A 24,274-nucleotide genomic window follows, 5' to 3' on the forward strand; every position below is an offset into this window, starting at 1 on the left:
ACAGTAAAAGTCAGCTTCATAATCAAGGACAGTTATTATGCCACCAGTGACAGCAGCAGCAAACAAATGTCAAGTATTTTCTGTTAAAACTGTGTATGATTCTACTAAAACCCACTAAATATATGCAATAGTATTGAAGAAATTGTCTTAAATGTGATTAATAGATGCCTCATCACATAACAGCAAAACATGCCTTTAGTCCTTTTTGTAGGGAAGTCCTTGTTACTTACAAATCTTTGTCTGCCATTAAGTAAATTCAGCATTTCTGAGTTACAAAGTGATGATTATATTTGTGCACTTACAATTGATAGCAATGTCAGGGAGCATACAGAAGTCTCAAACTCACTTTACACTGTTTCATGCAGTTTGGAGCCCATTACTTTCAATATGTAATTGGTGAGCACTTCATCACTAGACATGCAGACTGACTGCATCTGTGGCCCATGTCTCAGCTTCCCCTGCACCATAATGAGAAACCACCCAATGTCTGGATTTTGGAATAGAAGCTCACATTTCCGTCACCCCTGCTCAATTTGCTACGATGCAAGTTCTTTGTGTTGCCATTATGGACACAGGTAGTAATGTTCTAAGTGGCGTGCAGGATGGAAAACTGAGATCCAAAAAATTACTGGGATTGTTAAGGTACTACCTGGGGAAGCTGAAATAAAGAAAAGTAAACACTCAGCAAATCAGGCAGTATCTGTGGAAAGAGAAATAGAGTAAACATTTCAGGTCAGAGATCCTTCATTACAACTGGGAAGGAGAAAAAACAAGTTAGTTTTACGTTACAGAGAGGGTAGGGAGGGTAGAAATTGCAAGACGAGGATTGCCCAGTTTACAGTCTGAAGGGTAACTCTGAGCTTCCAGTTTTTAATTCTCCATCCCACACCCATTCTGACATACCTGTCTGTAACCTCCTACATTGTTCCAATGAAGCTTAGCATTAGACTGAGGAATAGCGCATCATCTCCCATTCAGGCATGTCACAACCTTTAGGACTCAATTTCAGATAACTTGTTTTTACTGTTTGTATCAGAACTGCCAGTTCTGGTGTAAGGTTATTGATGATGCTAAAGTTTGAAAGAACTATCACTAAACCCAAACATTTTCCCTGTGTGTCATAGTTTCATGGGATATGAGTATTTACCTCTTATGCAGTTCTGATGCAGAACATCTTCTTTCACCCCTTGCTGTAGTAGTATTCAGTAAATAACAATAGTCCCTGGTTGGAGAACTCTCTCCATAAGCCTCACAATCTTACCAAGTGACACGTGAACTAAATAACTGTTTGGGTCGAGTGGTCCATGAAAGCATGGCTTATCACATTTAACCACAAAATGTATCAATATTCCATACTATAACTTAAACAGAATAATATAGTTAATGTTTTGAGTCATTGGATTTCATTGCCCAAGGTTAGGTGTAGGTTTATGCAAGATAATTGAACCCTTTCTTCAGCCAGGAAGATATTAAAAATGGCATGCAACTGAACAATATAAAAGTGAGAAATAGTTCCACTTTTCTCAATTTCTTTAGTTTTCGGTCACCTTTTACTACCAGAAAGAGGGTTACATTTACCATGTCTCTCAGAATCAAGTCAAAATTTTCAGATGCAAACCCCAAAGTAGAGTAAATGCTGTTACTTGGGCAAAAGGGTTTCTAATCAAACAAAGCAAAAAGACTTCAAACAAGGTAATTTTGGAATATTTCTCATATTTCATTATGACATAGAAGGAGGACATCGAGTCTTACTCCAGTTTCACATTCTACTTCTGACACTTCTGCCTGAACTTGTATAGATATTTGGTCGATGAGATGAGAAAGAATTTCTCAATTTAATTTCAAGTTAGTAAAACTTTATTTAATTGAATTGGGATTAAAGTAAATATGACATATGTATGCAAATCAATGATCTTTAGCTAGACATTCAAGTTTAACCAGTCTGCATGAACATATATTAACAGGCTACTATTTGCCAAAGCAGGGCATCAAATGGTAATTGTCATCAGATAACCTTACCTTCATATATGTTCAATTTACATGTATGGTTTACATGCTGCTGAAGTTACAATAGGGGTAGCAGTACAAATGGAAAAGGCAGAGGGGAAACAAGTGAATTCTTCCTTATCAACCAGACTGAAATACTGAGCACTAAGACTGAGAAACGATATGAATTAAATTGGGTAAATTTAACATCCAATCAGAAACACAAAGATAAATGGGAGAGAAAGATTGACTTAGCAGAGAGTAAAGAAAGACAGAAAAGAAGTGTGTTCTATAATTTTACATTTCTAGGACTACCTACGATAGCAATTCGACAATACGACTCTAAACTTGTAATTGGTGATTATCAGTGTTTACGGCAAGTCTTCTTGCATCTTATATATAAATACAGCTACCTCACATCAATCAAAGAGCTTCAACGATGGTGGTGGTAAAATGTGGACTTTGTGATCCTAATAATAGTAGAGAAGCACAATTCAGGCAATAATTGTGGGATATCCACATTGAATTTCTTTGCACACAAACTAGCTTTACCATTTATACACAAATAAATAGTGCACCAATAACATGACCATGACAGAAAATTTTGGGCCCACAAGTGACCTTATAAATTGTACTGATGAAAACCATGAATGATTGGGATGAAGTGCTTTTATTTGAGCACAGTATTTCTGAGCATTATGTGAAGGAAATGATCAAAAGTCTAAAAATTAAGATTTTTTTTAAAGATCATCATGTGTATGTCTTGCTTATCTGTCTGACATGCATAGCATATCCAAGTAAAGTGAAATCTGCACAAAATTAATTTGTGTATTTGTTCCCAGTAAACATGTGAGCTACATACAAAATTATGCCTATGTAAGACAAGTGAACCTTTGCTTTTTTCAACTGAAGTGAGAATGGCTTGATCACATGTCTGGCCTTGTAATCCAGCACATTGTCCCTCCTACAGATTAATCCCCTTCTACTCATACCTCATTTCGCTGACACTGTCCCCTCAATGATCCCACCTCACTATGGGATCTCATTCTAATTGTTGCAAAAAATAACCCTACCTGCAACCCAAGACCCTGAACCACTCAATGGGTCATTGTGTACAGAAGTTGGGATGTCACGTTACAGCTGTACAGGACATTGATGAGACAGCTTTTAGAGTACTGTGTGCAATTGTGGTCACCATGCTAAGGAAGGATGTGATTAAGTTAGAGAGGGTGCAGAAAAGATTCACAAGGATATTGCCAGGACTGATGGGCTCGAGTTATAAGAAGAGACTGGATAGGGTGGGACAATTTTCCCTGGAGCAAAGGAAGCTGAAATCATGAGAGGCACAGATAGGGTAGATAGCTGCAGTCTTTTTCCCAAGGTAAGGGAGTCTAAAACTAGAGGGCATTGGTTTAATTTTGGAGGGGGAAGACTTAAAGGGGATCTGAAGGGTAAGTTTTTTTTTCCACACAGAGGGTGGTAAGTATTACGAATGAGCTGCTAAAGGAAGTGGTAGAGGCAGATACAATTACAATAATTAAAAGACATTTGGATAGTAACATGGACAGGAAAGGTGAAGAGAGATATAGGCCAGAAACAGGCAAATGGGACTAGCTTAGGTAGGCACTTTGGTCATCATGGACAAATTGAGCCAAAGGGCCTGTTTCCATGTTACATAACTCTATGACACTTCCCACAATTGCCCTGACTGCCAGAGATCGTGATTCCATTTACTTTAAGCTCCCCACTATTTCCTACCTTTCTAAATAGTAACCTGCTGCAACTCAGCAACCCACAAGTTGAGTTCCTCTACCAACTCTAGAACAACGATGCCAGCAGAGACAACATTTTTGCATGCATTTCCATTCAAGGGCCTGCACTGTTGCACACAATGCCACTGACCTGCAGGGGTGTTCCCCTCAACCCCATTACATAATGCCAACTAAACGCACCATAGGGTCTAAAGAGAAAGGTAACAAAGAAGATTGATGAAGACAGTACAGATGTTATCTGTTTGGATTTTAGTGAGGCATTTGACAAGGTCCTGTATGATAGGGTGGTTAATACACATGGGATCCGAGGTGAGCTGGCTAGTTGGATCTAAATTTGGATTGGTTATAGGAGACAAAGAGTATTGGTGGATGGATGTTTTTCTGATTGGAAGTCTGGAACCAGTGGTGTATTGTAGGGATTGGTGCTGGGGTCTTTGATGTTTATGATATATACTAGTGACTCGGATGTGAATGTAGGATGTATAATGAGCAAGTTTTCAGATGACAGGAAAATTGGTAATGTTGTGGATATCGAGGAAGGTTGTCTAAGGCTACAGCACGATATAGATCAGATGAAAAGTTGGGTGGAGCATTGGCAAATGAAATTTAATCCCAACAAGTGCATGGTTTTGCATTTTGAGAAACAAAATAGAGGAGGACATATACAATAAACGGAAGAGGACTAAGGAATGTTTATGAACAGGGGGCTTCGGGGTTAAAGTTCAGTGTTCCCTAAAAATGACCATACAGTTCGAGAGGGTGGTGAAGAAGGCATATGGCATGCTTGCCTTCATTGGTTGAGAGACAGAATATAAAAAATGGGACATAATTCTGCAACTTTTCAAAACACTGGTTAGGAGTACTGTGTGCCGTTCTGGTTGCAGAAAGTGTGGAAGAAATTCATCAGGATTGAAGGACTTTAATTATGGGGAAAGATTGGACAGGTTGGATTTGTTTTCCCCAAAACAAAGGAGGCTGATGGGGAAATATAAAATTATGAGAAGCAGAGATAGGGTAGATAGCCAGAATCTTCTTCCCCATGGTGGGGGTATCAAAAACAAGAGAGCATAGATGAAAGAAAGGCAATCTGAGGGGAAAAGTTTTTGGTTGATACCTCAGAGTAGCTGGTGGAATCAAAACCGATCACTACATTTAAGAGTCATTTAGATAGGCAGTTGAATAGGGAAGGCATAGAAAGATACAGTCCTAATGTGGGAAAATGTGATTAGTGTAGATGGGCTAAAAGGTTGGTATGGATATGGTGGGCTTAAGGATCCATTTCTGTGCTGTATGAATCCATGACTCCAAAAATGCTTGATACCCTATCATTCAGTCCAATGAATTGTCACTTGAATCATTTACCTCAGTGGCTGTGCTCTGGTTAGCTCCAATTTCCAGCAGGAACTTGACAACTTCAATGTGATTTTCTTGGGCAGCCATATAGAGTGGCGTGAAACCATTCTGAAAACAATCAAAGAATAAATTATTACATTCAGAATCCAGCAACAGCCCTACATGAAATGAACAACACATGGTAACACACATGCCCAAATATTCCCAGTTGTTCAGTGATTGAGACAGAGCACCGGAAAAAAAATGTTTAACGTCTCATCAATCCATGAAATAGCTTTTCGCCTAGATAATATAAACAATTTTACAGGAGCATTTCAATTCTACAAAATACCTCCTCCATTTTTATGGCACTTATCAATGAGTCTAGACCTTTTTAATTTGCATTATTTTAAGGAGCACGTTAACATTATCTGAAAATTCAGGCTGCAATGCCAAGAGAGGCATTCCAGTCAACCAAATTCCCAACTGATTGTCAATGATGTCAGTGGATAGTGGTGTTCCTTCAGAAATGTTCTATCTGACATTTTGCATTTTACGGAAAAAGTATTTGTAATCACTTAACACAAATTTATTTCCTTTGCTTGTGGGACTGTCACATTGAAATTAGAAAATGATCTAATTTAAAAAGAGTAATAGGAAGCATTTCAGAAATTGGCTCACCCTCATCTTCATATTAGCAGTTAGAAATGACATTAAATATGACCTTGCCAGTACTGTCCACATTCTAGGAATTAATTTAAAAAATGATGAAGGTAACATAAAGCTTGTGGGACCATGGGTCCAAAACAATTTTTGATCCAAGCTTGCTTTGTCATTTCTTTAATTTTTCATTAAAGTCTTTCCCAAAATAATGTTTCTGACAGAAACCTTTCTAATTTCCATTTGTATGTATAAATACTGAATATGTCCACTGTCTGCTCAGAGAATCTGTCCTTTAAATTTACCACTCAATCTGTGAAATATTGTTTCCATGGATTCAGTTTGAACTTGCACCAGTCCCTCCCACCACACCCTCAAATGCAAGTAGCTGCATCATCCAGCCTATTTAGAATCCTATAAAACAGGAACTATATCAGCTCTCCACCTTTTGTTTCCAGTGAGACTATGCACAATTTATGTAGGGATTGTCCCAATTCTATCACTCCAACATTTCAGCTGTAATAAGCTGCCTGGTTTTACGTCATGTCTAACTTTGGAGGCAAATCAAAATATGAAAGAAAACTGACTTCTTTTTTCTGCTGAGTAGAGGTACCCCAGATCAAATGAAAGTACTTGACCAACATTTTTCCATTTGAAGATAAACATCGAACTTCAATTCGATCAAAATTTCATTTCTTTGCTGCATGAGAAGATGTTGACAAAATATTCCTCAGATTGTTAAGGCATTAGCCTTTTTCAACGCCATTTATTAGAAATCAATAATGAAATAAACTTGGTGCCCTGCTCCAATGATAAAAGCAATAGCAAGAAATCCAGAGAAGTTTTAATCCCAGCCTAATGATTTTATGCAAGGACAAACAGATGGGCAATGACTTGACAAAAGTAGAGTTGAAACATCATTTCGTGCAATGTTGCCTGAAGGCATGAAATGCATGCAAATTAATCCCCACAGTGACATTTGCAGTAAAATGGCAATGTTAAATAAATCACTAATTGTGTAATTAAGATGAACATAAAATAAACATCCTTTATCAATTATTCTTATTTTTCAGTGAAATGTCGATATGCTAACAAAAAATTAAAGTCCTCACTAAATGAACTGCCAAAGCTCTTAGTGATACACTTTATAGCTCAATAGTATCCAATCTACCGTAGAGAATATTACATGTCTGACCTTTCATCTACAGCAATACATGCACTAAGTCAGAAAACAGCTGCACTACCCACCTGTTTATGCTCCCCAATTGCTCAAGATACATGCTGGACTATGTTTTATTGAGAAGGTGTTATAAAATTAGAAAATTCTATAAATTCTAGGTGAGGTAAGTAACATAGCAATATCTTAATTCTTCATTAACTCTCTGAGTACACAGGCTCATTATCCAAATATTCCTCCGAGGAGTAAAAAGTCATGATTCTCAGTAGGTGGTTAGACATATACAGTAAAACTGGTTTGGCATCTGGCTCATCAAATGTTATTTGCCTCACTCCCATTCCACTCTCCTGGGCTCCAATTCCTGAGCTCCCCTTCCAGTCGCCAGGGCCCCAGCTCCCAAACTCTCTTTCCACGCACCGGGACATTGGTTCCCATGCTCCCTTTAAACACCCCAGAATCCCATTTTCAATGCTCCCTTTAAACTTAACTGACTCACTCAAAAAATTATTATAATTCTGTGCAACAACTAAACAAATGTAATTTGAAAGTGTTATGAGAAATTAATAGAAATAACATCTAATAGCCAATATTGTTCCTCTGTTTAAGACGGCAATATGGACAAACCAGGAAATTGTAGAGCCTCGTGTCAATGGTAGGGAAATTACTGGAGAAGATTCTTAGGGATAGATTTACTTTCATCTGGAAAAGCATAGACTTAATAACCTTTCCCTCAATGTCAGCAAAACAAAAGAGCTGGTCATTGACTTCAGGAAGTGAGGCGGAGCAGATGCTGCTGCATGTATCAATGGTGCTGAGGTGGAGATGGTTGATAGCTTCAAGTTCCTAGGTGCAAGGTCCACGTCAAGGCTGATTGAGAGATCATCTTCAATATCATCAATAGTTTCTTCTGATCCAACTACGTAGACGCTATGGCTAAGAAAGCATACCAGCGTCTCTACTTCCTCAGAAGGCTATGGAAATTTGATATGTTTCCATTGACCCTCACCAATTTTTATAGATGTACTATAGAAAGCATCCTATCCGGATGCATTACAGCTTAGTATGACAACTACTCTGCCCAAGACCGTAAGAAATTGCAGAGAGTTATAGACACAGCCCAGACCATCACAAAAACCATTCACCAACTTTGTCTGCACTTCCCACTGCCGCGGGAGAGCAGCCAACATAATCAAAGACCCTAGTTATTTTCTCGTCTCACCTCTTCTGTTGTAAGATTCTTGAATGGACCTCTTGTATGATGAAGATGATCTCTCAATCAGCCTCGACATGGACCTTGCACCTTATTTGTCTACCTGCATTGCACTTTCTCTGTAACTGCGTTCTGTTTTTGATTTTCCCTTTGTACTACCTCAATATATTTGTTTGGAATGACCTATAAAGATGGCATCCAAAGCAAAGTTTTACACTGTATTTTGGTAAATGTGATGATAATAAACCAATTAGAGGTCATGTCTTACAAACTTGATTGAGTTATTTGAGGAGATGGCGAAGATGATTAATGAGGAAAGGGCAGTGGATGTTGTATACATGGACTTTAGTAAAGCCTTTGACAAGGTCCCTCATGGTAGGGTGATCCAGAAGATTAAGGCACATGAGATCCATGGAGACTTGGTAGATTGAATTCAAAATTGGCTTGGCCAGAGGAGAACACGGTTGTAGTGAAGGAGTGTTATTCCAACTGGAGGTCTGTAACCAGTGGTGATCTGCAAGGATCACCACTGTATAACACAAACACGTCTGTTATTTGTGATATACATAAATGATTTGGATGGGAATGTAGGCGAGCTGATTATAAAGTCTGCAGACAACACAAAAATTGGCAGAGTAGTGGATAGTGAGGAGATTTGCAAAAGATTCAGCAGGATATGGATCAGTTGGAAATTAGGGCAAAGAAATGGCACATGGAATTTAATCCAGACAAGGTGAGGTATTGTACTTTGGGATATGAAAGGTAAGAGGAAAGTATACAGTAAACAGCAAGATCTTTAGGAGCACTGATGTATTGAGGGATCTTGGGGTGCAAATTCATTGCTCTCTGAAAGTGGCAACACAGTAGAGTGGTAAAGGCAGCATATGGCATTCATTATTCAGGGCATTGAGTATAAATGTTATGTTGCAGGAAGTTATGCTGCAGTTGTATAAAACTTTGGTTAGGCAACATTTGAAGTATTGTGTGTGGTTCTGGTCGCCACATTACAGGAAGATGTGGAATCCTTGGAGGGAATGTAGAAGAGGTTCACCAGGCTGTTGCCTGGATTAGAGAGTATTAGCTATAAGGAGAAGTTGGACAAACTAAGATTGTGTTCTCTGGAGCATCAGAGGCTGAGGGGCAACCTGACAGAAGTATTTAAAATTATGAAAGGCACAGATAGGGTAGTTAGAGTCTTTTTCTCAAGGTGGAAGTGTCAAATATTAGGTAACATAGGTTTAAGGTGAGAGGGGGAAAGGAGATGTGAAAGGCATATTTGATTTTACACAGAAAGATGCCTGGAATGCCAGGGGAGGTGGTGGAAGCAGGTACGATAGCAATGTTTAAGAGACATTTAGACAGACACTTGAACAGGCAGTGGATGGAGGGATATACACCACGTGCAGGCAGATGGGATTCGTTAAAATTGGCATCATGGTCAGCAGAGACATCGTGGGCCGAAGGGCCTGTTCCTGTGCTGTACTGTTTTATGTTCTAGTCTGGAAAATCTGTCAGTCCAGCACCACCATAGTCCCAAACATGTCATACTATCTGAGTTTTACTGCACTCCTATGTTGAAGTGCTGTTAGAACATCAGAAATATATTCCTATGATGGAGGTAGCTGAAATAGTGAACAATTGTCCCGTGGGACTTCATTAGTGTGAGAAAGATAGACTTTGGGCACAAACAGAAAGGATACATACAGTGGAAGCCTTGAGGTAGATCTGTACAATTTCTAAATTTTAAAAGAAAAGGAGGATTTTCATTGGAGCAATGTGTGAGGAATAGTGGAAAACTTTGAAATTAACGATCACTTGCGCATCTCTTGAGCAATCTGATCTTTGGCTTCCAGGCAAAAATACACTTTCTGTATGCCTTCTCTGTCGTCATGAAAGCATCAACTCTGACTTAGCCACTGGCCACGCAGGAGTTCCATTCACGGCAGGTTTGTCCTTTCAGAGAAGCAGGATGCAATAAAAGCACACATTGAAGTATGGCCATTGTTGGATAAAAACCTTGTGGCAAACAACCTTTTCTGAGCTTCTGGCAGAAATAAACTGGAGATGTGAAATACTGCATTATCTAAATTTTGTGTTTCACTGTTGTTCATTCATGTTGATTCAAAATAGTGCACTCAATTCAACCTCCATTTGCCTTCTTTAATGTGCTCAAGCACTATATTTCAAGCTCTTAAATTTGAAATCATTCTCACCTTCTTTTCATTCTAATCACTGACACATGCATCTCAGCCATTGTGTTCAAACTAAAGAATCTGCTTTTGAAAGGCAGTTTTTGTAAATGTTAAATCTGCAATACAAAAATCTTTATGGAATACTCCATTGTTTCAATTTTCAAAATCACCCACTCATGGCAATTTAATCAGGTGACTTACATAAGTTGCAGTAAAATTATGTTCTAGGCAGCTGCTAGAGGGTAGAGATAATTTTTGAAACAGTATTTGTGCAAAAGAGAAAATGCTGCAAAAGCAGATGCTAGAAATTTGAATCTATAGACAGAGTGCTAGAAATAGTCAGCAGTTAGAACATAGAACATTACAGCACAGTACAGGCCCTTTGGCCCACAATGTTGTGCCGACATCTTATCCTGTTCTAAAACCTATCTGACCCATCCCTCCCACATAGCCCTCCATTTTTCTATCATTCATGTGGCTATCCAAGAGTCTCTTAAATGTCCCTAGTGTATCTGCAATTATCATGCTCTTATGCTTTAACATTCACTTGTTAAACATTCACTTTAACTTGTTATGTGTAGGTGAAGCATCTTGGGATGTTTTCTGGCCCTTAAGGCACTATACCAATGCACATTGCTGCCGCTGTGGTTGCACTGGGGAAGTCCACCATCTGGAATGGTCCTTAGATAATCACCAAGGCTAAAGCAAAATACTGCAGATGCTGAAGATCTGAAGTAAAAATTCAGGAGAGGTTCGGTGGGCCAAGCGGCAGTGATGGGGAGAGAAACAGAGCAATACTTCAGATCCCTGACCTCACATTGGCCAGTGTGGGAATACAGGGCTGATCTCCACACACCCATTACACTGACATCTTGCCCAAACCTCAATTATGTTTACACACGCCACCCTCTGCCAGAACCCCAAGCTCTGCAGTCCCCTCTTCAACCAAGCCTTTCGTCAAATGCTCTTGAGTCACAACTCGGACAAGGTTCATATTTTGATTGATAATCCCTTGGGATGCTATACTGTGTTGAAAGACTTGTATCATAGAGTCATACAGCATGGAAACAGGCTCTTCAGCGCAAATGGTCCATGCCGACCAAGATGCCCCATCCAAGCTAGTCCCATTTGCCAGTGTTTGGCCCAAACCCTTCTGAACCTTTCCCATCCATGTACCTGTCCAAATATCTTTCATACTTTTTATTGTGCCTGCCTCAACCAGTTCCTCTGGCAAGTATCTGTATAGAGAAAAGAAGATATTCAATGCAGAGAAAATACTGCATTATAACTACAGAGATATCTTGACAAAAAAAACATAAAATAAAAGAAGCAATGCAGAAATCCAAGGCACTGCTTTGGTTGTATGATCTACCAGAACAGATTCTAACCTATAGGTATTCAGCCAGTGAAACAGATAAGACCACTATCTTATCCCTCAGGCAGGAGACAAGATCCCTTACTAGAGGCAGGAGGAACAGTGTGTGGAGGTGAGGGTAGTAGTTGATGGTGGGAGAAAAAGAAAGATGGTGCAAGCTAGCAGCTAAACAGCATGAAAACAAAACAGAATGGTTGCTGTTTTGCCTAACTTTGTAAAAGAACTGATGTCACAAATTAGGGCAGTGGATATTGTCTACATGGTCCTTAGTAAGGCATTTGACAATGTCCCTCCAGAAGATGAAGATGCACGGGATCCACTGAGACTTGGCAGTTTGGATTCAGAATTGGCTTGCACATGTGTGCAAGGGTGTTATTCTGGCTGAAGGTCCATGACCAGTGGTGTTCTACAGGGATCAGTGCCTGGGCCTCTGTTGTTTGTGATGTATATAAATGACTTGGATGAAAATGTAGATGGGTGGGTTAGTAAGTTTGCAGATGACACAAAGATTGGTGAAGCTGTGGACAGTGAAGAAGGTTGTCAAAAGATACAGCAGGATATAGACCAGTTACAGATTGGGTAAATTGGTTTATTATTGCCACATGTACTGAGGTACAGTGAAAAAACTTGTCTTGCATACCGTCCATACAAATAATTCCATTACAACAGTGCATTGAAGTAGTTCGAGGTAAAACAATAACAGAATGCAAAATAAAGTGTTACGGTTACAGAGAAAGTGCAGTGCAGTTACATAATAAGGTGCAAGGTCATAATAAGGTAGATTGTGAGGTCAAGAGTCCATTTTATCATACTAGGGAACCATTCAATAGTCTTATAACAGTGGGATAGAAGCTGTCCTTGAGCCTAGTGGTACGTGCTTTCAGGTTTTTGTATCTTCTGCCCGATGGGAGAGGGGAGAAGAGAGAATGTCCAGGGTGGTTGGGGTCTTTGATTATGCTGGCTGCTTTATTGAGGCACCGAGAAGTGTATACACAGTCCATGGAGGGGAGGCTGGTTTCTGTGATGTGCTGAGCTCGGTCCACAACTCTCTGCAGTTTATTGTGGTCACGGGCAGAGCAGCTGCCACACCAAGCTGTTGTCCATAGCTCAATGAAAGTGGCTGTGCAAGTAGATAGGGTGTTAAAGAAGGTGTATGGCACAAGTTCATTGGTTGGGGCATTGAGTATAAGGGTAAGGACATCATGTTGCAGCAATATAAAATTTTGATTAGGCTGCACTTGGAGTATTGTGTATAACTCTGGTTGCCCCATTGCAGGAAAGAAGTGGAGGTTGAGGGGAGACCTGATAGATGTTTATAAAATTATGAGAGGCCTAGTTAGGGTAGACAGCCAGAATGTTTATCCCAGGGTAGACAAGTCAAATACTAGAGGACATGCATTTAAGGTGAAAGGGAGAAAGTTTAAAGGAGATGTGCAGGGCAAGTTTTCTTACACAGAGAGTGCTAGGTGCCTGGAACGGGCTGCTGGGGTAGTGGTGAAAGCAGATATGATAGTGGCATTTAAGAAGCTTTTAGATAAGACACATGGGTATGTACGGAATGGAGGGACATAGATCATGTGCAGACAGAAGAGATTTAGTTTAATTTGGTGTCATGTTTGGCATAGACATCATGGGTTGAAGGGTCTGTTTCTGTGCTGTAACGTTCTATGTTCTATTATTGTTGTCACAATAAAATGTCATGCCTCGCACATGAATCCAAAGCCCGTTTGTTAGACTCATCGTGACATTCAAGATTTGTTTGTCGGGAGATCAAGCTGACCAGTTTCATTCCCCTTGCCCTGTGCTATCCCAAATGTGACAGATTCTGAGCTGAGATATGACTTCCTGAATCCTATGTTGTTAGGTCTCCTAGGACTGACATCTGATTAGAGTTGCAGAATCTCAAACCCACTATGCCTTTTACCACTCTTGTTCAGGTAGATCCAACAGCTTTTGGCAAAATTGCTCCTCCCATTTGGCCAATCAAAACTCTCCCTTTCTGGACATGGGTAACATGCTCTGCTAGATGGCTGAAAAGAACAACTATGTCATTTTATCTAGAGTGAGCTGGAACCTGGCCTGAATCAGGCAGGTGCGACTTGTAAAGCTCAGGATACAGTAAGCTGGAATTTTTGAAGTACTATGGCCAGGGAGGCTCAACATGCTGTGGACCACTCCTGGAGAAATTCTATCTGCTAAAAGCAATTAACATCAAGGCTAAAGGTGCTTGGATTCTGAATGATTTTCAGGAGGGTCTCTACATTCTAGCTGAGCAATGACGGGTGGCAGCTTTTGCCTTCACAGGTACCTTGAATAAGTTACATAGAACATTACAGCACAGTACAGGCCCTTCAGCCCACGATGTTGTGCCGACATTTTATCCTGCTCTAATATCTACCTAACCCTTCCCTCCCACATACCCTTCCATTTCTTTATCATTCATGTATCTATCTAAGAGTCTGTTAAATTTCCCTGATGTATCTGTCCCCACAACCTCTGCCGGCAGTGTGTTACACGCACCAACCACTCTCTGTGTAAAAAACTTAACTCTGACATCCCCCTTATATCTTCCTCCAATCACCTTAAAATTATGCCCCCTCGTGTTAGCCATAGAACCATAGAAAACTACAGCACAGAAAACAGGCCATTCGGCCCTTCTAGTCTGTGCCGAAACATTATTCCGCTAGTCCCACTTACCTGCCCCCAGCCCATACCCCTCCAGACCTCTCTCGTCCATGTATCTATCCAATTTACTCTTAAAAGTTAAGAGCGAGCCCGCATTTACCACATCAGATGGCAGCCCATTCCACACTCGCGCCACTCTTTGAGTGAAGAAGTTCCCTCTAATGTTCCCCCTATACCTTTCCCCCTTCACCCTAAAGCCATGTCCTCGCGTACTTATCTCTCCTAATCTAGGTGGAAAGAGCCTACTTGCATTAACTCTGTCTATGCCCCTCATCATTTTATAAACCTCTATCATATCTCCCCTCATTCTTCTCCGCTCCAAGGAATAAAGTCCTAACATGCTCAATCTTTCCTTATAACTCAACTCCTGAAGACCCAGCAACAGTCTTGTAAATCTCCTCTGCGCTCTTTCAATCTTACTGACATCCTTCCTGTAGTCCGGCGACCAGAACTGCACACAATATTCTAAATTTGGTCTCATCAATGACTTATACAACCTCGCCAAAACATTCCAACTCCTATACTCAATACTTTGATTTATAAATGCCAGGATGCCAAAAGCCTTTTTTACAACCCTGTCTACCTGTGACTCTACTTTCAAGGAATTATGTATCTGAACTCCCAGATCCCTTTGTTCCTCCGCACTCCTCAGTGCCCTACCATTTACTGTGTATGTCCTCCCTTGATTTGTCCATTGTCGCCCTGGGAAAAAGTCTCTGACTGTCCACTCGACCTATGCCTCTTATCATCTTGTACACCTCTATCAAGTTACCTCTCATCCTCCTTCTCTCCAAAGAAAGAAGCCCAAGCTCACTCAACCTATCCTCAGAAGACATGTTCTCCAATCCAGGCAGCATCCTGGTAAATCTCCTCTGCACCCTCTTTAAAGCTTCCACATCCTTCCTATAGTGAAGCGACCAGAACTGAACACAATACTCCAAGTGTGGTGTAACCAAAGTTCTAAGAGCTGCAACATTACCTTGTGGCTCTTGAACTCAATACCTTAACTAATGAAGGCCAACACACCATACACCTTCTTAACAACCTTGTCGACCTGCGTGGCAACCTTGAGGGATCTATGGACGTGGATCCCAAGATCCCTCTGTTCCTCCACACTGCTAAGAGTCCTGCCATTAACCTTGTATTCTGCCTTCAAATTCGATCTTCCAAAGTGTATCACTTCACACTTTCTGGGTTGCACTCCATCTGACACTTCTCAGCCCAGCTCTGCATCTGATCAATGTCCTGTTGTAACTTCCAGCAATCTTCTGCACTATTCATACCATCACCATCCTTCGTGTCAGGATGACCAAGAGGATTGACGAGGGCAGAGTGATAGACATTGTCTACGTGGAATTTAGGAAGATCTATCACACATTTTGAGGCAGCAACATCATGCTTCCATTCCAATATACATCAATTGTATGACATCAGCAGTTAACTCAATTATACAATTGAGAAAAGTCCATTGCATTATTTGCTTTCCAATTAAAGAGCTTCTGCTTAGGGAATTTGAGCAGCAAGGGACTAAATTAAAAAGCAGAACCAAAAAGGTAATAATCTCTGGATTGCTACCTGAGCCACGTGCAAATTTGCACAGGGTCAATAAGATCAGAGAGTTAAATGCGTGGCTCCAAGGTTGGTATGGGAGAAGTGAGTTTGAATTCGTGGGACACTGGCACCAGTACTGGAGAAGGAGGGAGCTCTTCCGATGGGACGGGTTCCACCTGAAACATGCTGGGACCAGGGTCCTGGTGAATTGCATAACTAGGGCTGTAGACAGGGCTTTAAACATCTAGTAGGGGATGGGTTCAACAGATTGGCAAAGTATGGACAAAGTAAAAGGGAAGGAGAGTGCAGGAGACGTGACTGAAGTCTCCAGAATAAAGAATAAGACAGAAAGTATAGAAAAGGGATAAGATTTTAACTTCAGGCAACATGGAGACAAATTTGAGAAGGGGTGGTGAATACAGGACTGAAGGTGTTATATCTGAATGCGCGCAGTATACAAAATAAGATAGATGAGCTTATAGCACAGTTAGAAATTGGCAAGTATGACGTTGTGGGCATCACAGAGTCATGGCTGAAAGAAGACCACAGCTGAGAGCTAAACATCCAAGGATACACATCCTATTGAAAAGACAGGCAGGTGGGTAGAGGGGGTGGGGTATCTCTGTTGGTAAAAAATGAAATCAAATCCTTAGTAAGAAATGACAAAGGATCAGAAGATGTAGAATCCTTCTGGGTAGAGTTAAGAAACTGTAAGGGTAAAAAAACCCTGATGGGAGCTATATACAGGCCTCCGAATAGTAGCCAGGATGTAGGGTACAAATTGCAACAAGAGATAGAAAAGGCATTCTGGCTTCGGCATTCTGGCTTCGGCCCTCTTCCTTTCCAGTCCTGATGAAGGGTCTTGACCCGAAACATTGACTGTTTATTTCTCTCCATAGATGCTGCCTGAGCTGCTGAGTTTTTGTGTGTGTTGCTCCAGCTCCAGCATCTGCAGAATCTCTTGTGTAAGAAATACACGTTATGGTGGTCATGGGGGACTTCAATATGCAGGAATACTGGGAAAATCATGTTGGCACTGGATCCCAAGAGAAGAAATTTGTAGAATGCCTACAAGGTTGCTTTTTAGGGCAGCTTATGGTCGAGTCCATGAGGTAAAAGGCAATTTTGGATTTGTTATTGTGTAATGAACCACATTTGATTCAGGAGCTTAAAGTAAAGAAACCCTCAGGAGGAATTGATCATAATATGATAGAATTCACCCTGCAGCTTGAGAAAGAGAATCTAAAATTGGAAGAATCAGTATTACAGTTGAATAAAAGTAACCACAGAGGCATGAGAGAGGAGCTGGCCAAAGTTGATTGGAAGGGGACCTTAACAGGGATGATGGTAGAGCAGCGATGGCAGGAGTTTCTGGGAGTAATTCCAAAGATGCAGGATCAGTTCATCCCAAAGAAGAAGAAGCATTCTAAAGGGATGATGAGGCAACCGTGGCTGACAAAGGAAGTCAAAGGCAGCATAAAAGCAAAAGGGAAGTCTTACAATATTGGAAAATTTAGCAGGAAGCTTGAGGATTGGGAAGCTTTCAAAAACCAACAGAAAGCAACTAAAAATGCAGTAAGGGGAGAAAAGATGAACTAGAAAGGTAAGCTAGCCAATAACATAAAAGAGGATACCAAAAGTTTTTTCAGATATATAAAGAGTAAAAGAGAGGCAAGAGTAGACATCAGACCACTGGAAAATGACACTGGAGAGGGAACAAAGAAATGGTGGATGAACTGAATGAGTATTTTGCATCAGTCTTCACTATGGAAGACACCAGCAACATGCCAGAAATTCGAAAGAGTCAGGGGGCAGAAACGAGTGTCGTTGCTCTTACTAAGGAGAAGGTGCTTGGGAAGCTGAAAGGTCTGAAGGTGGATGAGTCACCTGGACCAGATGGACTATGCCCCAGAGCTCTGAAAGAAGTAACTGAAGAGATTGTGGAGGCATGAGTAGTGATTTTTCAAGAACCCCGAGAGTCAGGGATGGTTCCAGAGGACTGGAAAATCACAAATGTCACTCCACTCTTTAAGAAGGGAGGGAGACAAAAGACAGAAAATTATAGTCCAGTTAGCCTGACTTTAGTGGTTGGTAAGATGTTAGGGTCCATTATTAAGGATGAGGTTTCGGGGTACTTGGAAGCTCATGATAAAATAGGCCAAAGTCAGCATGGTTTCCCTGGGGGGAAATCTTGCCTAACAAATCTGTTGGAATTCTTTGAGGAAGTAACAGGATAGACAAAGCAGAGTCAGTGGATGTTGTTTACTTGGATTTTCAGTAGGCTTTTGACAAGGTGCCACACATGAGGCTGCTAAACAAGATAGAAGCCCATGGTATTGCAGAAAAGGTACTAGCATGGATAGAAGATTGGCTAACTGGCAGAAGGCAAAGAGTGGAATAAAGGGGGCCTTTTCTGGTTGGCTGCAGCTGACAAGTGGTGTTCCTCAGGGGTCGGTGTTGGGTCAGCCTCTTTTCACATTATATGTTAATGATCTGGATGATGGAATTGATGGCTTTGTGGTCAAGTTTGCGGATGATACAAAGATAGTTGGAGGGGCAGGTAGTGTTGAGGAAGCAGGGAGTCTGCAAAAGGACTTGGACAGGCTGGGAGAATGGGCAAAGCAGTGGCAGATGGAATACAGCGTAGGGAAGTGTATGGTCATGCACTTTGGTAGAAGGAATAAAGGTGTGGACTATTTTCTAAATGGGGAGAGAATTCAGAAATCGGAGGTGCAAAGGGACTTGGGAGACCTACTGCAGGATTCACTAAAGGTTAACTTGCAGGTTGAGTTGGTAATAAGGAAGGTCAATGCAATGTTAGCACTCATTTCAAGAGGACTAGACTATAAAGGAAAGGATATAATGCTGAGGCTTTATAAGGTGTTGGTCAGAGCACATTTGAAGTATTGTGAGCAGTTTTGTGCCCCATAACTCGGAAAGGATGTGCTGGCATTGGAAAGGGTCCAGAGGAGGTTTATGAGAATGATCCCAGGGATGAAAGGGTTAATGTATGAGGAGTGTTTGATGGCTCTGGGCCTGTACTTGCTGGAGTTTAGAAGGATGAGGGGGGAATCTCATTGAAACCTACTGAATATTGAAAGGCCTGGATGGAGTGGACAGATGTTTCCAGTAAGATAAGGTATTTTCATCAGTCGCATGTACATCGAAACACAGAGTGAAATACTGTATATCTTTTGTATAGAGTGTTCTGGGGGCAGCCCGCAAGTGTCACCACTCTTCCGGCGCCAACATAGCATACCCACAACTTCCTAACCCGTAAGTCTTTGGAATGTTGGAGGAAACCGGAGCACCCAGAGGAAGCTCAAGCAGACACGGGGAGAACGTCCGAACTTCTTACAGACAGTGGCCGGAATTGAACCTGGGTCACTGGCGCTGTAAAGTGTTACACTAACCCTAGTGGAAGAGTCTAGGACCAGAGGGCACAGCCTCAGAATAAAAGGATGCCACTTTAGAACAGAGATGAGGAGGAATTTCTTTAGCCAGAGAGTGGTGAATCTGTGGAATTTATTGCCACAGACGGCTGTGGAGGTCAAGTCATTGGGTATACTTAAAGCAGAGGTTGATGGGTTCTTGATTAGTAAGGCCGTCAAAGGTTACGGGGAGAAGGCAGGTTGAGGGGGAAAATAAATCAGACATGACCAAATGGTGGAGCAGACTCAATGGGCCAAATTGCCTTATTCTGCTCCTATCTCTTATGGTCTGATGGTCTTACACTAGCTGCTGGTAGACTTTAAATCGGTAAATCCTATGTCAAGAGGGCAGCTGTTGGTTGATTTGGACAAGATCAAGGCCCCTCCTTCTAGAAAGCCATTACACTGGGAATGACTATAACAACTAACAAGGTGCACTAAACACCGCAAAAAATCCACTCCAATATTGTCCTAATTGCAGGGATTAGGAATTTAAAGGAAAATGTTCCCATTCAAATGTTCATATTTCCTTTGGAACTCCACAACTGCACAAATGTATTGAACTAACTACCTCACTGTTTTCTATTAAAACCAATAAACCAACAATTTAGGTTCATTAATAATACGACCTAAATGTAATATTTCAGTTTTTTTAAATGACAGTGATTTTGCTTTTGAGTAGTGAAATGGTAAAGAAGATTTGGCATTTTAATAAACCCAATTTCATTGGCTATCCACAAACAGTCTGTAAGTATTTGATAATGGAACATACTTTAAATTATAAAGTAGACCGGACAGCTGTTAGCTGTTCACACTATTAATAAGTGTGTCATGTGATTTCAGTGAAATGTTAGCTGTCATAATGCAATTCAACAATCACAGCAACCACGGTAATATAATTTGTTTTTGTTCAATTATCTCACAGATCCTTAGGGCCGATTTCTTCTTTAGGCATTGCAATAACTTCCTGATTTTATCATGATTTTGCATATCATTCATCATTTAAAGAAAGTATCAGCACCTACACTGGAAATAATCTTGGAAAGCACCATCTGAATACAACATCCAATAGCAGCACAAAATGAAGTTGGAAGTATCTCAGAAAATAGCAGGGGTATGGGGAAAACAAGTTAGTGGGACTAACTGGGCATTATTTTTAAGAGCTGACTTTGGAATAATAACTAAATGACTTCCTGCAGTGTCTACTATTCTTCAGGCCTATAATAATTGCTTACCAATTGAATAGGTCAGTTAGGATGACGTTGGAAATAGTGAGGGTGGGTGCGATGATATACGCTGTGGTGTTCTACATCGTGGCTTGTTTAAGCATAAATGGCAGTGATGACAAATATATGTAATCTTCACCAACATGTATTAAAATAAAGATCTCCTCACAGAAATAACAAGATGCTAGTCCTCTGCTCAGTGTTCAAAAGATAGTTCAGAGTATCCTAGAAATTTGACCACACACATTTTCACGCATATTTGCACCACAGCTGGATATCTGTTTTAATTCCCTATTCCTAGTCTTTCCTCATTCTCTATAATGATGTTCTTCTTTACATGATAACTTAACATAAACATATGATTGAATCAGCCCTCATTTATAATGCATTTCCTATTCTAATAGTCCTTTTTAATAAAGAAAGAAAATAAATTAAAAGCAAACTAATTACCTTGGTGTATTGAACTAATTATATCTCCATAAACTTCACGTCAATCTTCAAAAGCATGTGTCTTCAACTAACTGATAAAAAATGCTAAATAAATTAATTTCACAAATAACAAAAGGATGAGCAATTGGTGGAAGCTTATATTGATATACTACAGTTTATTTTGCAACAGAATGAATCCTACCTTTCTCCTTAAATGGAGAAAATGATAAATATAATGTAAGAACTAGCATAATCACTCATATATATCACACTAAATTCTCAAATCTGAAAAAGGTGGGAATTACACGGGAATTCCTAAAATGAGGGATAATACATTAAAGTACAAAGAATGTAACACAGTTCTAGATAAATAATTCAGCTTGCACAGGATTTTCCCAGAAGAATAAGGGAAAGGAGTGAAGGTATAATTTAAAAATAATGGGGTTATATTTTACTACACCTCAAGCACCATTCTCTCCAGGCACAAATCTTCCCAGCTCGTTTATATTTTGGCAGCCATCCAGCTGTTTCTAATTCTGCAAGATCACCCACTTTGGAAGAGGTAGGAAGTAAGCTCTGAAGGCCTGTGGAGCATCTTGTTCAGTGCAATTAATTGCTCTAGGATAAATTGCTCAAAGTAAACATTACCAAGTGATTACTTTAACCCACAACTATCTTACCCACCACCTCCCCCATCATCACCACTGCCCCCATCACTCCCAGTCTCCTCACCAGAATCTCTTTTGCATCTTCAGCAATGCTGAAGTCAAGCACAGTGGCATTTTTGGTATCTAATATTCCTAAGAAGGTACTGATGGAGAAATCTTGGCAATATACCTGCATCATGACTTTGTCAGTTTAGCATGGCTTCCCCATTATGGTATTGTAATTGCTGTGCTTTCTGAAAACAATGATGAATAGGACAGCTGACCATTGAAGTTGGGTGGGGGGAGGGAGGTGGTGAAATAGCTCTTCATCACATTTTGTACCCTTACTTATTCTGAAACTAATGAGAACTGGGCAAATATATAATCAGGAAATATTGACAGAACATCAATTATCTGTGAGCAAGTGAACAGGAGAATGATAAATTGCTCAAACTGCTTAAGATTCATTTAAAATCCAACATTCCAGCTTCATTTGGAGATGCAAGCTTCATTTCTCTCATTGCTTTACTTGCAGGAAATTTTTGCAAAGCATGAGCACAGCGAAAAACCAGAGTTCTTATTGAAAACAAATTTGAAATAGACTTTCCTTGACCTTTGGCGATCTTTTAGCAAAGAACATGCTTTCATCTTGCAGATACAATTAATGCACTTTGTAGCATCTGTCTTGTGTCACCTTCAAGTGATCTGCATCATATGCACCAATTATATGTTTCACTCTGGAGAGTAGTCGCCGGATTCATGACTTAATATTCATCTACAAGCCAGACACTGATCCTGAACAAAACTGAATGCTACTCTTTAAGATGGTTGCAGAACTTTTTGTTTTGCTCACCTCAAAAGGCCCATCCTAAATAATCACTCCTCAGGAAAAAGACTGTAGTTTCAGAAATTCAGGGAGGTGGGCAGGGAATTCTATAGGATGTTAGCATTAAAAAGTATTGGATCTCTTAGCAGAAATAAAGGTGGATAATACCTAGGGCCTGATGAGATGTATCCCAGGATGCTCTGGGATGCAAGGAATGAGATTGTTGGGGTCTTGACAGAGGTTCTTTACTGGTGAAATGCCAGATGATTGGAGGAGAGAAAATGCGATACCCTTAGATATCAGAAAAGCGGAAGGGATAAGCCAGATAATTAAAGGCCAGTGACTTTTATGTCAAGTAATGACATAAGGAAATGAGGAACAGGTTTAATCTACACTTGGAAAGGCAGGGGTTGATGAGGGGTAATTGGTTGGTGGGAAAACCTGCTTGACTAATTAATTGAGTCTTTTGGAGAAGTGACAAAATATATTAATGAGGCAGTGCAGTTGATGCAGTGCACGTGGACTTCATTAGGCCTATGACAAGGTCCCATGTGTAAGGTTGGTCATAAAGGTTTGATTCTATGGGATCTGATACAAGTTGGCATACTGGATCCAAAGCTGGCTTGGTAATAGAAGACAGAGGGTAATGGCAGAGTATTGCTTTTGTGATCAGAAGCCCATGACCAGTGGTATACCACAGGGGTTGATGCTGGGACCCATTCTGTTTCTTATATTCAGGAATGATTTGAATTTGTTGTAGGAGATGTGACTAGTAAGCTTGCAGACAACATGAAAATTAGTGGTGTTGTTACAGACCAAGTGCTGATAAATGGGATTAGAATAGATGGATACTTGACGGTCAGCATGGACACTGTGGGCCTAAGGGCCTGGACTCTATGACTCTACCCCTCCATCCAAGAAAGTCTAGTAAATGTGCTGCACTTACTCTAAGGAAAATGATATGTACCACTCCAGGTCTAATTGGAGGACTGGAGGGTGGCAAATGTCCCCTTATTCAAAAAAGGTAGTAGGGATAGTCCAGGGAATTACAGACCAGTGAGCCTTACGCCTGTGATGGGCAAGCTGTTGGAAAGGATTCTTAGAGATAGGATCTATAGGCATTTAAAGAATCATGGTCTGATCAGGGACAGCCAGCATGGCTTTGTGAAGGGAAGATCATGTTTCACAAGCCCGACAGAGTTCTTTGAGGAGGTGACCAGGAAGATTGATGAGGGTAGTGTAGTAGATGTGATCTACATGGATTTTAGTAAGGCATTTGACAAGGTTCCACATAGTAGGCTTCTTCAGAAGGTCAGAGGGCATGGGATCCAGGGAAGCTTGGCTGTGCGGATTCAGAATTGGCTTGCCTGTAGAAAGCAGAGGGTTGTGGTGGAGGGAGTGCATTCAGATTGGAGGGCTGTGACTAGCGGTGTCCCACAAGGATCGGTTCTGGGACCTCTGCTTTTCGTGATTTTTATTAATGATTTGGATGAGGGGGTAGATGGATGGGTTGGCAAGTTTGCAGATGACACAAAGGTTGGTGGTGTTGTGGATAGTGTAGAGGATTGTCCAAGATTGCAGAGGGACATTGACAGGATGCAGAGCTGGGCTGAGAAGTGGTAGATGGAGTTCAATCTGGAGAAGTGTGAGGTGGTACACTTTGGAAGGACAAACTCCAAGGCAGAGTACAAAGTTAATGGCAGGATTCTGGTTAGTGTGGAGGAGCAGAGGAATCTGGGGATTCATATCCACAGATCACTGAAAGTTGCCTCACA

The 24,274-nt window shown here is 40.7% G+C and overlaps 1 protein-coding gene across 20 annotated transcripts in view; it reads right to left on the minus strand.

The window, feature by feature from the left end:
• The window catches only part of ank2b (ankyrin 2b, neuronal), a 781,056-nt gene that overhangs the window by 232,461 nt on the left and 524,321 nt on the right, over window positions 1-24,274 (minus strand). For all 20 annotated transcript variants that reach the window (XM_052010179.1, XM_052010168.1, XM_052010170.1 and 17 more), the window contains one exon: window positions 5,121-5,219. In XM_052010179.1, coding sequence (XP_051866139.1) covers window positions 5,121-5,219 — 99 coding nt within the window. The remainder of the gene's footprint in view (window positions 1-5,120; window positions 5,220-24,274) is intronic.

Source organism: Pristis pectinata, chromosome 2 (genome assembly GCF_009764475.1).
Source record: "Pristis pectinata isolate sPriPec2 chromosome 2, sPriPec2.1.pri, whole genome shotgun sequence".
NCBI lineage: Eukaryota > Metazoa > Chordata > Chondrichthyes > Rhinopristiformes > Pristidae > Pristis > Pristis pectinata.